General features: G+C 45.6%; 1 protein-coding gene across 2 annotated transcripts in view; it reads right to left on the bottom strand.

Moving 5' to 3' along the window:
• The window catches only part of QSOX2 (quiescin sulfhydryl oxidase 2), a 28,003-nt gene extending 12,435 nt beyond the window's left edge, over nucleotides 1-15,568 (bottom strand). The window contains exons 1-7 of one of the 2 annotated variants that reach the window (XM_083721087.1): nucleotides 15,190-15,568; nucleotides 8,389-8,489; nucleotides 6,870-6,918; nucleotides 5,418-5,526; nucleotides 4,115-4,205; nucleotides 2,847-2,992; nucleotides 352-486 (exon numbers count right to left, since the gene is read on the bottom strand). In XM_083721087.1, the coding sequence (XP_083577213.1) occupies nucleotides 352-486; nucleotides 2,847-2,992; nucleotides 4,115-4,205; nucleotides 5,418-5,526; nucleotides 6,870-6,918; nucleotides 8,389-8,489; nucleotides 15,190-15,481 (923 nt within the window). In that variant the 5' untranslated portion in view covers nucleotides 15,482-15,568. The remainder of the gene's footprint in view (nucleotides 1-351; nucleotides 487-2,846; nucleotides 2,993-4,114; nucleotides 4,206-5,417; nucleotides 5,527-6,869; nucleotides 6,919-8,388; nucleotides 8,490-15,189) is intronic. The other variant, XM_083721088.1, reaches the window with a different exon arrangement.
• Between the last annotated feature and the right edge of the window lie 1,138 nt (nucleotides 15,569-16,706).

Below are 16,706 nucleotides of genomic sequence, written 5' to 3'. Positions count from 1 at the left end.
GATGGCCTCAGAAAGGTTATTGTAAAACTGGAAAAGGTTCAGAAAAGGGCAACCAAAATTATCAAGGGAATGGATTGACTCTCCTATGAGGAAAAGTTGCAGTGCTTGGGACTTTTTAGTTTAAAGAAAAGAAAAGAAAAAGGTGACATGATAGTTTAAAAAATTATGCCTGACATGGTGGATAGAGAAAGGTCATAACAACAGAACTCATGGACATCCAACTAAAGCATATCTGACAGATGTCCATATCTCAGGCCTTTTCATTTCAGGGGGTCTACTCTGAGCAGAGGTGAGCTCTACTCAGCCCTTAGCTGTTTGCCATGAAAGGGGGAGCCCAGCAGCACCACTTACTTGTCAAAGTCTTTCCACTCTTTGATGTCCTGGTTTTCTTCTTGGTTTTGCCTGATGGGTGTTGGTGGAGGTTTTCTTCCGACGCCAGGGAGTGACTTTAAATAGGAAGAAAAGAAAGACCGAAGCGGCTTCAAACTGTGTATGGAAGGACAGTGCAAAAGTTAAGAATAGCTGAAGCTCAGCAGGCAGAGAGGAACAACAGTGTATTGACAGAAGACAGAAGCTTCATTGGGCTCAAGAGAAATTCTCCTCTGAAGGTTACAGGGGAAAATATTGCCTCTGAGAAAATATCTTACTACACAGATTAATGCATGATGAATATTTTATTACTATCATTATCATTTTTTAAATTTATATACCACTCTCAACCTGAAGATCACAGGGCAGTTTATGGTACAAAAACACAAAAATACATAACATAGTTACAAACAAAACAATTACCCACCAACCCCATACGCAGTTTAAAAGGCCAGGGAGAATAAAAATGCTTTTGCCTGGCAGCTAAAGATATGTAATGAAGGCGCCAGGCGAGCCTCCCTGGGAACAGCATCCCACAAACAGGGAGCCACCACAGGAAAGGCCCATTAGGAACTCTTGTAAAGTGAAGCCAACTTCAGGAACTCTTGTAAAGTGAAGAAGGGCTTCAGATGGTGATTGCAGGGTCTTGGTTGGTTCATATGGGGAGAGGTGGCACTTGAGGTATTGTGGTCCTGAGTCATTTAAGTCTTTATAGGTCAAAACCAGCACTTTCAATTGGGCCTGGAAACCAATTAGCAGCCAGTGCAGTCAGGTTAAGATTGGTGTTACATGCTCAAACTGTCTTGCCCTAGTAAGCAACCAGGCTAGCAAATTCTGCACTAACTGAAGTTTCAAACCATCTTGAGAGGCAGCCCCACATAAAACATATTGCAGTAATCTAACCTAGAGTTTTCCAGAGCATAAAGAACAGAACTTAGGCTATTCCTGTCCAGATGGGGGTGAAGTTGGTCTACCAGCCAAAGCTGATGAAAGTCACTCTGCACCACCAACATCGCCTGAGGTTCAAGCAACAACAATGGATCCAGAAGCACCCACAAGGTGTTTACCCATTCCTTCAGAGGGAGCATAACTCCATCAAGAGCAGGACATCCCCATCCATCCACTCTAGTAAGCTATCCACTAACAGTGCCTCAGTCTTATTGGGATTGAGCTTCAGTTTGTTAGCTCTCCTACAGCATATTACAGAAGCAAGATAACAGACCTGCACTTCCACTGCCACCCCTGCAGATGTAATGGAGAGTAGAGCTGTGTCTCATCAGCATATTGCAGACAACATACTCCAAAACTCCAGATAACCTCAATCAGCTGTTTCGGGTAGATATTAAACAGCATGAGGGAAAAGATCAAACCCGGAGGAACCTTGAATTTAAGGCTGCACATCCAAAGAGAACTCCCCATGCATCACCTTGTAAAAACGACCATCAAAGTAGGACCAGAACCACTGCAAAGAGAAGCCAACCATCCCTAACTCAGGCAGTCACTCCAGAAGGATCCCATGATCACTGGTATCAAAGAGGTCAAGGAAAATTAACAGGGAAACATTTCCCCTGTCTCTCTCCTGACAGAGATCATCATATAGGGCGACCAAAGCAGTTTCTGTGCCATTTTATTAAGGTAGCTGTTTCTAGATCCCGCTTTCCTTCTCCACAATAATCACTGGCAAAAGGTTTATTAGCTGTTCACAGGGCAGAGGGTTGCTTTCAAGAATTTGCACATTTGCAACAGGAAATGTTTACTAATCTCCACACTCTTCTTACATTCAGAAAACTGTAGAGTTGAAAGTGACCCCAAGGGTCATCAAGCCCAACCCCCTGCAATGCAGGAAGCACAGCTAAAGCACCACTGACAGATGGCCACCCGACCTCTGCTTAAAAGGAAGGACAGTCCACTAGCTTCCGAGGGGATCCGTTCTACAGTCAAACAGCTCTTACCCTCCTAAAGTTCTTTCTAACTTTTAGCTTTAATCTCCTTTCTTGTCATTTGAATCCATTGGTTTGGGTTTTCCCCTCTGAAGTAGCAGAAAACAAGCTTACACGTAACAGCTCTTTAAATATTTGAAGATGGCTATACTTTCTCCTCTTCTCCAAGCTAAATATACCCAGCTCCCTCAACTTTTCCTCATTAGGCTTGGTTTCCAGGCCCTTGATCAACTGGACACAGTACTCCAGGTGTGGTCTGACCTAGGCAGCGGAGAGCAGTACTATCACTTTGCTTGATCTGGACACAATACTTCTGCCAATACTAGAATAGCAATAGCTTTTTTTGCTGCTGAATCACACTGTTGACTTGTGTAGTGTGAACTTTGCAGTCTACTAAGACCCCTGGATCCTTTTCACATGGACTGCTGGTAACCCATCTTATATTAGTGCATCAGGTTATTCCTGCCCAAGTGCAGAACCTCACATTTGTCCCTCCTGAAATTCACCACATCACAACTCACCCCCGCTCACACTTACACATTGATTAATCCATGGGATCCATTGGGATAGATCAGGTAAGACGAAGGGACAGAGGTAATGCTGAGCTTCTTGAGAAAAGCCGTGTTGGAATCCAGCACTCGTTTTACCACAATGTTTTCATACTGACTCATGTCCAAGATCACCTGGGTGTGGGTAGAAACACACACAGGTTATATGCATGCTGCTGCAAGTTGACCTTTCTCACTGCAAAGAAAGCCAAAGCTTACCCAAAAGATGTAGACATGCTATGGTTCACTCGCCAGAGAAAGACCAGGATGAAGAACCCACACATATTTCTGCATTGCAATGGTTTAGACTACATGACCCTGGGGTCTCTTCTAACTCTACAATACTATGATTATATGCAAAACCATTAGCTGGGATTCCTGCATTGCAGGGGGTTGGACTAGATGACCCTGGGTTCCCTTCCAACTCTACAATTCTAGGATTCTATGTTTACTCTCAAGTATATCCCACTCTGCTCAACAGGATTTATCTGCAATGATGCACAGGATTATAGCCTTGAGCGGCTAACCTAACCCCCCATAGGCAAAGGGTGACCTCAATTCCTTGGCCAGTTCTTGGAACAAAATGTCTTAATATAGGGACATAAACCCAAACACAAATCCCAGCTTCTTTCCACTTCCTACTGCCTCAAAACCTTTTATCGTCACGTTTTCTAATGCGATTCTGCATTAACGAGGACCAGAAATGGAAGGTTAAGTCTCAGGTCCCAGTAATAAGGCCAGATATAATGTCATAAACACCCAGCTTGCAGAAAGGGCTCCAGTCCAAAGACACACAAACACTCATAGCCAGTGACCTTCCTTGCAGTCAATAAGCTTTCCTTAACTCATTGAGGCATTTCAAACACCACAATAGCTTTTTCCAACATTGGGCACACACAACAGCATGTCTGCCTGCTGCACCCCTTAATGAATTAAGTAATGCATACTCAAACCATGGAACTCCCTCCCACAGGAGTTGAGGCAGTAATGGCCACCAACTTGGATAGCTTTAAAAGAGGATTAGACAAATTGACGGAGGAGAGGGCTATTAATGGCTACCAGCCACAACGGCTGTGCTTTACCTCCACAGTTGGAGGCAGTAATGCTTCTGAATACCAGTTGCTGGAAACCACAGGGAGCGTGCTCTTGTGCTTGTGTTCCACACACTGGTTTCCCACAGGCAGCTTGGTGGTCATTGTGAGGACAGGATGCTGGCCTAGATCAACCACTGGCCCGATTAGGTAAAGATTACATTACCTCTCGCCCAACATATGAGTCTGCGCTTTCAAAGATGACAGCAGTGTAATGCTGAAAGCCTTTATTGAAGAGAGAAAGCATTTCTTCTGGCCTTAAAAAAAAGAGACAACAGTCATTTGACAGGGAATTTAACTGTTTCACAAGTGCAGGATCATCTTTCTTGTAATTACCAGTATGCTTTAACAGATCATTCTCTCTCATTCTCTCTCTCTTGACACACAGACATACACACAGGTTTATTTCTTTTCTACTTTTTCTATTTTGTCTGGAGGCCTCCTTCAGTCAGTCAGGGAAAGAGGTGGGATTAAACAGAATCCTAGAATTGCAGAGTTGATAGGGACCCAACGGTCATTTAGTCCAACCCTCTACAATGCAGGAATAAATATAATAATAAGTAACAATAATTTCTCCTTCACTCTGCTCCACTGCCAAGTCCACTGGAGTCCAAATCAATTGTGGAGTGATACAACCGTGTACTGCATGTAGCAGTGTTATTAATCAACAGTAGAAAGGATTCTGGGAGCTTTGATATGAACAGTTAACAACAAACAGTTTGGCAAATTTGTTTGCTTCCCAGGAGTAAAAGAAAGTCTCCTGTTTTCGCCTGGCACCTAAAGTTATGTGATGATTGTGCCAAGCGAGAGCATTCCACGAAATGGAAGACTCCACTGAAAAAGCCCTGTTCTCCTCCTGCCCCCCCCCCCCCATGGAGGGGGGACACAAAAATGGGCCTCAGGTGATGATTGCAGGGTTTGGGTCAGTTCGTTCAGAGAGGCTGTTCTTGAGGTCCTGGGATCCTGAGTCACATAAGACTTTATGGAGGAGACAGCTACTGATGGCTACTAGCCACAAGGTCAATGCTCTGCCTCTGCAGTTTGAGGCAGCAATGCTTCTGAGTACTAGTTGCTGGCAACCACAGGAGGGGAGAGGGCTCTTATGCTCAAATCCTGCTTGCTGGCTTCCTACAAGCAGCTGTTTAGCCACTGTGATAACAGGATACTGAACCAGATGGGCCACTGGCCTGATCCAGCAGGCTCTTGTTATGTTTGTAGGTGAAAACCAGCACTTTGAATCAGGCCCAGAAACTAACTGGCAGCCAGTGTAGTCAAGCCAGAATTGGTGTTATATGCTCAGACCATCTTGCCCCAGTGAGCAACCTTGCTGCTAAATTCTGTCTCAGCTGAAGTTTTAAAACTATATTCAGAGACAGCCCTGAGACACTGCAATAGTCTAATCTTGAGGTTACCAGAGTGTAGGCTGTCCCTGTCAATACAACTTATTATACTGAATGCAAAATACTCACATGATTGGCTCCAAAGGGGGACAAGCAGGAGGTTTCGTTTCCCGTGAGTGATTCTGCAGGAAGTCGATCATGGTCTGACGAACTGTCTGAACTTCCCGATCAGAGCCTGCTAAGGAGAGAGAACAACAATGAAACATAAGATTTTTAGAGGTAGAAATGTTCCCAAGGGTCATCTAGTCCAACCCCCTGCAATGCAACAACAAGACACCTCCACGCAGATTTCTAACATACTTTGTTCTTCCCCCTGATGACAAGCAGAATGGATCCATTTACAACTTTACTCTGATCTGGTACAGGAGGCACGCAGAATTAAGGCACTTAGGTGCCTTAATCACTCAATGCCACCTGGTGTCTCTGAGCAGAAGATCTGGAGGTGGCTACATCTGCCAAGAAGACCCTGTCAAGAGTCCAGCACAGGAAACCCTATTTCAACATTAACCTATGACAGTAGTTTTCAACTTGTGGCCTCTGTCCTTCTTTCCTTCCCTCCCTCCTCTAATGCCCTCTCGTGTCTCTGGCTCCCAAAGGCTTGCACGGCTGTTTATTGCAGCAGCCCTGGCTACAACCTCAGCTGCCAAATGATGCCTTTGGGGCTGGTCAGAGGGTGATGGTTGCCAGGAGCTAAGGCAGCCTCGGAGTGAGCAAGCAAGTAGGAAAGGGAGCCCAGTCAGTCCACCAGCAGGACTCCCAAGGAGAGGGGAGAGGAGGCTGAGGGAACACTCCACAAGGGAGGGTGTTCAAGAAAGGGTAAGAGGCTGCCAGCTCTGCAGGCAACAGGTGACATAACTCGGCTCCTGAGCCCCACAGGGTTGCCACAGAAAGAATGTAGCTGGTCAAGGGAGCCATGGACTCAAAAAGGTTGAAAACCTCTGACCTTTGAGATCACATTAACCTATGAGATCACCTTACTCCACGTGTGCCCCTCGACCATTTTGATCAGTGGAACTGGTGCTACTATAGGTGCCACATAATAACCATTCTGCATTTGTAAAGTCTTGATCATATAGCGTGGCAGCACCTGCACTTTGGAACTCCCTGCCTATTGATATCAAGAGGGTGCCTTTACTGTACACTTTTCAACACCTGCTCAAAACATTCTCATTTAGACAAAGCTGTCCAGATATTCAAAAAGTTGATGTGGATTTTAATCTGTTTCGGTATTCTAACTTCTGTATGTTTTAAAGTATTGTACATTTTTATTGATTTTCTTGTTTTATCTTTTTATAAACCAATCTGAGGGGTTTTTTTCAATCAAGTGGTAAATAAATTTAATGAAATCATAATAACCATCTTTTACTTATTAGGCTTTGATGATTACTGCTTGAGCATGTGTTTTAAATGTTATGGGCTTAAACTAAGTTTTCTCTTAAGCCAACTTGAGTATTCTTTAGTCTTTTGATACAGGAGTCCTCAGTGCTGCTGCTTTGAGCATATAATGAGAATTGGTCTTACCATGGTGGTTTTCTCCTGTCGTGAAGTCTTTGGCAAAAGCCCTGAAATACTGGAAGAGAAAAGAGAAGAGGGTTTTATTAGAATAGCCACCATCACTGCTCATAATAAACAGAAGAACGTAAGAAGATCCTGCTGGATCAGGCCAATGGCCCATTTAGTCCACCATCCTGTGGCTGAACAGTTGCTTGTGGGAACCTGCACAAGAGCATTCTCCCCACTCCTATGTTTTCCAGCAATTGGTATTCAGAGTATGGTTACCAGATTTTTTTCAAGGAATCTGGGGACACTCTTTTTTTTGGGGGGGGGGATTTCATGCTTTATTTTAGGAAAAGGTTGCCCAGAGTTCTTGACCTTTTTTAGTGGGGGGGGGGGACCCCAAAGTTGTTGATCGCACACCTTGACACAAGGCAGGCAGAGCAGTTCATCTACAACACACAAACGCCAAAAAAAGAGAGGGGGGGAGATTGAGTAAAGGCGCTCGCTGGTCTTGGGAAAACACGCATTAAAAAACACACACAAGGCACCGGCTTCCCATAACCGGGAGACCGCTGGAGGGCGAGTGAAGTCTCTAAGGAGATTTAACCGGCGTGGTAGTGTCTCGTTACCAGAGGTGGAAAAACAGCGGACTCGCACACAGCCCTCTTCACAAGAGAGGCTGCTGGTGCTGGAGGAAGCGCAGAGGGAGGGAGGGAGGGAGGGAGGGAGGGAGGGAGGGAGGGAGGAACATTGACGTGGCTGGGACCTCCGGTGCTGCTCACTGCCATGGCACCCGCCATGTTGCCTCACCAGAAGTCCCCAGCATAAATCCGGGGACATTCCGGGGACAGATTTTGTCCAGGGACAGATTGGTGAATCCGGGGACTGTCCCTGGGAACCGGGGAGGTCTGGTAACCCTAATTTCAGAGGCAAAGTCCCAAACGCTGCAAACGTTCATCATAGGAGAATCACTCCTTCCCCTGGATAATTTGATTGCAATCATGTCAAGCATCTCTAGAGCAGCTCAGCTCATTAGACACCAAGTCTTTTTTTAAAAAAAAAAGCAACATTGAAGCCTTTTAAGATTGTAACTTGCAGGAGAATCACTCCCGATCATCATTCCTCAAGACATCCAAATGCAAATGAACCGCCTTGTGAATTTTTGCATGTTGAAGCTGGTTAGGTAAGCCTGGCAAATGAGAGGATGAGTCTTTGCACACTCATCCCCCTGCCCCTGGAAAAATATCCTCTTGCAAATCTCCCCCTCCCTCATGGCTTGCCAAGCCCTTTTCCCTGGTTGGGCAACTTCTGAGAACAGGGTGGAGGACTAGATGGGTTAATGGCCTGATCCAGCAAGGCTCTCCTTATGTTCTTATGTTCACCTGGGGAGCCCTAATGACTGGCTTAAGGATCAAACTGTTACCACAGCTTGTACAACAAGATTCAAAAGGTGGGGGAGAGAACTCACAAACATCCCAGTCTGTTTAACTGAGTGGAATAAGCAGAAATGTTTCTAGGCATGTGTGTTCCTGGAGTCACTTACCCTAAAAGTGGGATAGTACTGAACCCCATAGTCTTTGCAGGTCTCATAGTTCACCTCATCCCCGCAGTCCAGCACCCCAATTCTGATGGCAGGTTCCCACTCTGAAAGGAAACAGCAAAGACTTATTCCTGCATTTCCAGGAAGCAACCGCACTTCATTTCCCCTAAAGTCCCTTGAATGAAACGCATAACCACTTGGGACCAGTTTACCTATGGGTTGGAATATATGATCCTAGGGTTCTCTTCCAACTTTACAATTCTAAAATGAGCCAATGTGACAGTAACATTTTATGGTGCTCCAAGCAATCGGCTTAATCTCTCCCACTGGAGAAGGCAAAGGCTACAAGACTCATTGAGTCAAAATCCCCTCAAATTCTCAAGCTGCATACATCAGACGTGGCACAGTTAATACCCTCCTCTGTCAGTGCAGCAAATGGCAAGTCACAAATGGTGGGGTGAAGAAAAAAAGCTGCTGGAGGTGCTCCTGGGTTTCTAGGTGAACCAGAAGCAAAGCTCCACAGACTTAATATTGTCCCAGCAGACAAGTTGTGACATGATAATCTGCACAGGAGGAATTAGATGGTCTCAGGAAGAATGGGCAGAGGTGTCCACCACTCTAAACTCTGCAAATTCCAGCAGTTATAAAATCCAGATTTCTCTAACTGGTGTAAAATCTGGCAATGAGAACCTAATTGGTCTGGTTTTATTATCCCTTTGCCATCAACAATGATCCTGCAAGGTAGGTCAAGCTGAGACTTCCTGACCAGAAATCACCTAGCAAAGCTTCATGGCTTGAGAAGAACTGAACCCAGGTCTACCTTGTGAACACCCCAACCACTGTATCACCACCTGGTGAGGGGTGATATCTGGCCAAATATCAGAGGTGTGTGAATCAATGAAAAATGACAAAGCATTGTAGCCAATTACAGATTTCACTTTGAGATCCAAGGGCCTCTGGTTGTATGCATGCATTTGAGCCCACCCTAACAAGAACCTGAACTTCTCGTTTTTGAGGATACAATGTTGCCAATAGTAGCTTGAATAGTAATTGCAACTCAATGGAAAACAGCTCCAAATCTTACACTGGACAGTTGATACAACTCACCCTGGAATAGAGCTATAATGGAGAAAATGATGCATAATTTTATATCAATAAGGATTAGAACCTCCAGATACTTTTCATGATTTGGCCTTGTTTTATGACATATTATAGTGGAAGCATAATTTTCAAGGCAACCCTTGTCCCAAGCCTGGCAAATCTAGAATTAGATCATGTTGATATCCCTGCAGTTCAGGGGATTGGATTAGATGACCAATGGGATCCCTTCCAATTCTATTATTCTTTATTGGGACTTTATTACTTTAACCCATATGCAACTGTACTTATTCTAAATGCCTATTTTCTAGTTGTTTGTTTTTCATCTTTTAATTTCCCCCTGTTATAATTGTTCTGTCTTTTATATACATTATAAACTGAAATTTTAAAGAACTTTACACTAAAAAAGAACCTGAATTTTTCTTTGTTAGCTTAAACACCATAGAAATCCAAGGATCTTCTAAGGAACTTGCCCTTTCGAGTTTGGTGAAAATGTGTGTTCCTAACATTATGAGCCAAGCATTCTGTTCTTGCTACATAATGAGATGGGTAGGTTTTTACAGAGTGGGAAAAGGGTAAACTGTAAAACTTTTTCCCATATGGTGTTGGGATGGGCCTAATCCTCCCTACCAGACACAGTAAGACCTTTTTGAGCCTGAGGACTGTATCTCCTCACTGCAGCCCCTTCAGGGGTCACCCATAAACCAAAGAGAGGGAGCTGCCACCCACAAAGTCACTTTGACAAACACAAAACACACACACAAACTGCAAGTCTTTGGATGCTTGGGGTTTATAGAAGTTTTTCTTAGATAAAACAATATTTTTTTAGAAAAGGAAAAGGAAAACACCCATTTATAAAATTATACATGGCCTGGAGAAAGTGGGTTGAGAAAAGTTTTTCTCCCTCTCTCATACCACTAGAAATGTGTGGGCATCCAGTGAAGCTGAATGTTGGAAGAGAACAGAAAAAAGAAAGTTCTTCTTAGTTAAATTGTGCAGGGAGGCAGTGCAGGTGGCAATGATGGAAACCAACCTAGATGGCTTGAGAAGAGAGGACTTCTGATGTGATGGCTATGCTATGGCTATACTGCCCCTATGGAGGCTTCTGAATAGAAGATGCTAGAATCCACAGGAGGGGTGAGGATTTGTGTGTTCAAATCCTGCTTGCTGGTTTCCCACAGGCAACAGTTCAGCCACTAGGAGAAGAGGATGCTGGACTAGATGGGCCATTGGCATGATCCAGCAGGCTTTTCTTATGTTATGTTTCAAGAAAGGGACAAGTGAAAATATGGAAGCTTCATCAGCCCAGGGGAAGGGCTCTCCTTCGTTATAGGTTTTTAAGCAGAAGCTGGATGGTCATCTGTCAGAGATACTTGTGATTTCTGCATTGCACGGGCTTGGGCTAGATTATCCTTTGGGGTCTCTTCCAACTCTAAAATTTTATGAGTCTATGAAACTTGCTGAAGAAATGCCTCCTTCCCTTGACTTCTATTTTCCTTTGGAAAAGCTGCCACACTGACAGCTGAGCAGACACCAGGCTAGCTACCAACATCCCAGAGCAGATGGGGGAGCGTTCAGGCAGCCACACAATAGCCACCAAGCCACATTTGTCCCAGGAAACACAAGCACAGAAAGTTTGGCTTGGGGTGATCTGCCTCATTCATGATTCAGCACTGCACTCCCCTTCCCCACCTGTCTCCTCAGGCCTCAAGCAGAAAATGAGCCAGGGGCATCACAAAACCAATGCAAATGGCTCGCCTCCCAACAATGCCAGCCCATCTCCAAACAAATACTTGGTTAAGTGCAGCAGCTGGGAGATGGGTTGCTCAGCCTTCAACAAAGGGAGGGGGGGTGGAAGAAGGCAGCCATGCTTCAGTTCACCCTCCCAGCCTTTTCACAGGCTCATAGTTATGTTGCAGGCTAGAGAGCTAGATCACAGAAGAGTTGGACAGAACCCTAAGGATCATCCAGCCCACCTCCTACAATGCAGGAATCACAACGATAGCATCTCTGACAGATTGGCATCTAACTTCTGTTAGTCAGCACAAGCTATGTTACAACAGCAAACGTTATCAACAAAAATCAAGCAAACCTAAATGCTAAAGTTGGGAAATGGATTAACGTGATTCATTTGTCATGGAGCAATGTAGACAGCCAGCTGTTTGCTTACGGCAGAATCCTAGGCACTTGTACTCTGAAGTAAGCTCCACAGAGTTGAAAATCCATATAAACTAACCCTAACTGGCACATAGTTATCTATAAAACTTGCTCCTAATGGAGGCACTGACCACTAGCTTGAATGGCTTTAAAAGAGGACTGGGAAAATTCATGGAGCAGAGGGACAGCAATGGCTACTATCCATGATGGCTATGATCTGCCTCCACAGTTGGCAGCAGTAATGCTTCTGAATATCAGTTGCTGAAAGTCACAAGAAGAGAGTGTGCTTTTGTGCGCAAATCTTGTTTGCTGCCTTCCCACAGGAAATTAATTGCTTGGCCACTGTGATTCTGGACTGGTGTGATCCAGCAGGCTCTTCCTATGCTCTTATGTTCTAATAAAAATCAAGCAAACCTAAGATGGCTTAACATGATTTATTTAACACAGAGCAAAAACAATGCTATGTCACATATCCAATTGTTTGCTTATGGCACAATCCTAGGACACCTACTCAGAAGCAAGCTGCGCAGAGTTTAGAGACCATATATGCAAAAATGAGGCAGGTGAATTACAAACAAGCTTAAACAATGTGAATCTGAAATTCAATTGACCCCCAAACCTCAATTGCCTCTCAGCCAGTAGTGTCTCAGAGAGAAGTGTCAAAGCAGGGGCCCCATCACCAAAAAGGACCTCCCACATATGAGCATACCACAATCCTGAGTTGGAATAGCCAAAACAAAAGGTGTATATGGGAATAGGTCTCGCAGGTATCCAGGCCTCAAATTGCATATATAGCTTTGTAAACCAATACAAGTAACCTGAAGTGTGCTCAGTAACACATTGACAGCCTGCGTCACCCTTTCAGGATTGGCACCGTGTGTTCATGGTAGGTCACCTTGACAGCAAGCCACAGCTTCTGAGTCAGCTTCAGGTAAACTACATAAAAGGACAGCTCCAGGTAAAGTACATAATAGTAATCTGATCTCAAAGCTACCAACATACCTGGCAAGGCTCTCTCAATCCAAGGACAGTGATAGCCAGCAAACTATATTTTGAGAAATTTTTAAATTCCTTGACAACTACCCTTGGAGAAATGTCGGTTCTGTCACCATGATGTGCACACAGAGAATATGATATACTTTCATGCTGCAAAGACCAAGTTCTGAACTCTTGAGGTTACCAACAACAAAAACTTGAAAGCACAAAAACAATGATCTCTACAGCCACAGCAGGCACTGCAACTTTCCAACAGCTTGACCTCACTCTTCCATTGTCTCACAAGACAGACAAATATCAACAACTTCAAGATTTAACTATCTGGAACCCCTATTGTTTACTGGAGAAGCTCTTTTGGTCAACTCAGTAAAGAATTTATTATTATTATTTTTCCAGCATCTGCACACAACCACCCTGGAGAACATTTAAACTGGGCAAAGCAACACAAAATCACTTTGGAATGGCCTTCAGTTTTACACCCTTATTGCCTACCTGGCATGCAGAAAGTCATGGGCTCTTCTTGTGTTCTCATGTTTTAAACTAGATTTGGGCTGTATACACACCATACATATAAACCACATGTAAAACCCCCAAAGGATTCTGGGAACCACAGTTTATCCCTCCCAGAGCTACAATCACCAGTGCTTTTAATAAACTACAATTCTCAGAATTCTTTGGCCATATGCTTTAAATGTCTGATGTTTCTTGGTCCAGACAGCTCTCTCAGCAGACAGTTTTGCCTTCTGCATAATGACATCCTATGCAGAATTTAGAGAGCTGCAACCTCTGTGGTTACTAGCCATGATGGCTATGTTCTACCTCCACCATCAGCAAGGCTTCTGAATACCAGTTGTTGGGAACTGAGTGTGTTCTTGTGCTCAATTCCTGCTTGTGAGTTTCCCACTGGAGAATCTTGTTGGCCACTGTGAAGACAGCATGCTTTTCTTATGACAGAAGTCTGCTGAGCTGGTTTGGGCAGTGTATGTAATCAGTTAAGCTTTTAAAAGTGGTAATCACAACATCCACAGCTGGGAAGCCCCAGGGGAAGGTGGATAACTTCACTGCTTTCTTTCTCACACCCTGAACCAGGGGCTGGAGGAGAATTTCTCATGGTAGAGCCATCAGGAAGCTGAGAAATGAGAAGGGCTGTGGGGTGCAGAATGGCTCCTCACCAGGTCTCATATAGGACAAGAGAAGACTACAATTGTTGAAACTATACACTGTCCTCCTCCAGTTCGCTGGCAATGTCTTCTCAATTTGGACAGAGGCCATCATCACTGGCATCATCTCAGTCCTAGAAATGGATCTAAGATTCACAAACAAGTCAGCTATGGTGGCCTCTCTGTCAGCCATTTAGAACCTGCAGCAATAAACCCTGTTACATCCTCCAATTAATATGCCAAATGCATTCAGTTGTAGCCCTGGAGAAACAAGAACTCTGCAAAGAAAGCTGCCTTGCATCCCTTCAGACCATAAACAGCTGCACACTGCTCTGTTATCTATATATCTAGATATATCTTTTCCCAGTAGTGATGTATGAAGTGAGAGCTGGACCATAAAGAAAGCTGATCGCTGAAGAATTGATGCTTTTGAATTATGGTGCTGGAGGAGACTCTTGAGAGTCCCATGGACTGCAAGAAGATCAAACCTATCCATTCTGAAGGAAATCAGCCCTGAGTGCTCAGTGGAAGGACAGATCCTGAAGCTGAGGCTCCAATACTTTGGCCACCTCATGAGAAGAGAAGACTCCCTGGAAAAGACCCTGATGTTGGGAAAGATGGAGGGCACAAGGATAAGGGGACGACAGAGGACGAGATGGTTGGACAGTGTTCTCAAAGCTACCAGCATGAGTTTGACCAAACTGCGGGAGGCAGTGGAAGACAGGAGTGCCTGGCGTGCTCTGGTCCTTGGGGTCACAAAGAGTCAGACACGACTAAACAACAAGATATATCTAGATCTGTATATCTATATATACATACATTTGGTAAGTAGCAAAAAGCAAAATAAAAGGCCAGTTGTCAGCTGTAGCCATCTGACCAGCCTTCCACAACCTGCAGGCCCCTCCAAGATGTTCTGGATTCTACCAAGCACCAACTTGGGGAAGGACTGGGGGAGGAAGCGCCAGGTTTGAATCCCACCCCAAGACATGAAGCTGACTGGCCTATGCACTCTTCTCACTCTGGCCTACCTCATAGGGCTGCTGGGAGGATAAAAAGGCTCAAACACTTCCCTCCCAAACATCCTTCTCCTCCTCCACCAACAATGATGCTCACTGGAGTGGCCCCTGGACAAGCCACTCTCCTCCACCACCACCTCACAGCATAACCTGCTTCTCTAAAGGGTCCAGTGGGAGCCAGTGGTCGCGTTCTGGTTAAGAGTGCCAAAATAGGGTCTGTGCTACACCAGGGTTCAAATCCACACCCCTCCCCCCACTCAGCCATGAAGCTAATGGGGAGAAGATAAATGCATAATAAACAAGGCAGAGAGAGTAAAGGGGAAGGGGAGGGGCGCGCCCCAATCTATTAGGGGCCCCCGTCCTCTTAGCTCGCTCACCGCGGACGTCCCCGGCCAGCGCCTTCCAAGTGGGCGCGAACGCGACGCAGTGCCCGCAGGCCGAGGAGTAGAACTGCACGAGCCAGGCCGAGGGCGAGCCCCGCAGAACCTTCCGCACTGTCGCGGCCTCTAGCACCCACACCGGGTCCGTGCCCGCCTGGTACAGCCGCGCCCTGACGGGAACCACAGCAACCATCATCGACGCCGCCAAGAGCACACGCCATAGCGGCAGCACCTCTTGCCACCACCCCCATCGCCGGCGCCCGTAGCCGCCGCCGCCGCCAGCCTCCATAACCGGGTGAGCCTGGCTGCTAGGCCGCCCTTAGCAACGGACAGCCTGCCTTGGAAACAGGTCTGGTGAGGACCGAAGGGGCGCGGCTACCCGCCTGGGTCACCTTTATCCACTCAGAAGGCGAGGACTGGAGAGAGGGCGTGGCATCTCCGCCCCTTATCTCAATGGCCTTCTCTGTTTGGATGTGTGTGTGAGAGAGAGGAGGGAGCCCGGCTGCTAGGCCTCCCTTAGCAACTGGCCATCCCCGCCGGGTCAGGACCAAGGGGGCGTGGCCACGTGTCCGCGTCCCAGTTGCCCAATCAGCGGACGAGGGGGGCGTGGTGCGGAGTGGTGTGGACCACCCCCCTTCGCCGCTGCCGCGGACTGGCACGTCGAGGCATCTGTCGGTTCCGCAGGGACCTCATGATCCGCAACAGCCTTGTTTGTTTGTTTTTTAAAAATGATCAAAAATAAGTATCTCCATCCTCAACAGAAATAGGTTCATTATTTCTGGTGAATCGGAAGTACCCCACCAGCTGATAGCCAAATACAAACAATGGATACTTATACACATACACAAGCACGCATGTATTGTTATGAGTTTGTGGGTGCTAGGCACCCTAAGTTACTGTGTTCAGTAGGCGTTCGAATTTAATTAAGGCTTAGAATGTTTTAAACTCTGCAAGACCCATGAGTATTTCAGCCTGTGTATGAGACACTTCTTAATCCTCAAGAATTAGCATGTGTTAAGGGCTAATTACCTCCTGTGTTGAGATAATCACCTGAGGGACAGGTATTAGGATCCAAGTTGGGGCTGCTTTCACTCTAAAGACAATAGCTTACAAAAGAGGAATGAAGTAATGTGAGCCAAAAAGCTTAGAGAGCAGGAGTTATGTGACAAGCAGAAAGAAAGAGGCAGATAAATGGCTGAGGGCTGTTTTTGAGGACTGCAGCTATGGAAGAAGCCAGACTCTCTTGGAGTGTGGTGCTGGAAACCTCTCCATCGTAGGCTCAAGTTGTATATATGGGTAAATAAACTATATGTCATAAAGACACCACTGTCTCCACTGTGCCTTGTTTTTCCAAAAGGAAACACAGACCTTGGATAAGTGTACCAGGACCCCCTGGAATCTGACACCACTCAGAGACTTGTGTGGTGTGTAACAATATACACACAGGAAGAGACACAAGTTGCTATTTAAGTTCTGCTATTTTCATTTCCCCCCTTTTTATGTGTTACTGTTTC

Source organism: Podarcis gaigeae, assembly GCF_964106915.1.
Source record: "Podarcis gaigeae genome assembly, chromosome: Z".
Lineage (NCBI taxonomy): Eukaryota > Metazoa > Chordata > Lepidosauria > Squamata > Lacertidae > Podarcis > Podarcis gaigeae.
Note: the sequence above shows the minus strand (reverse complement) of the source record. Positions and strands in the feature narration are given on the sequence as shown.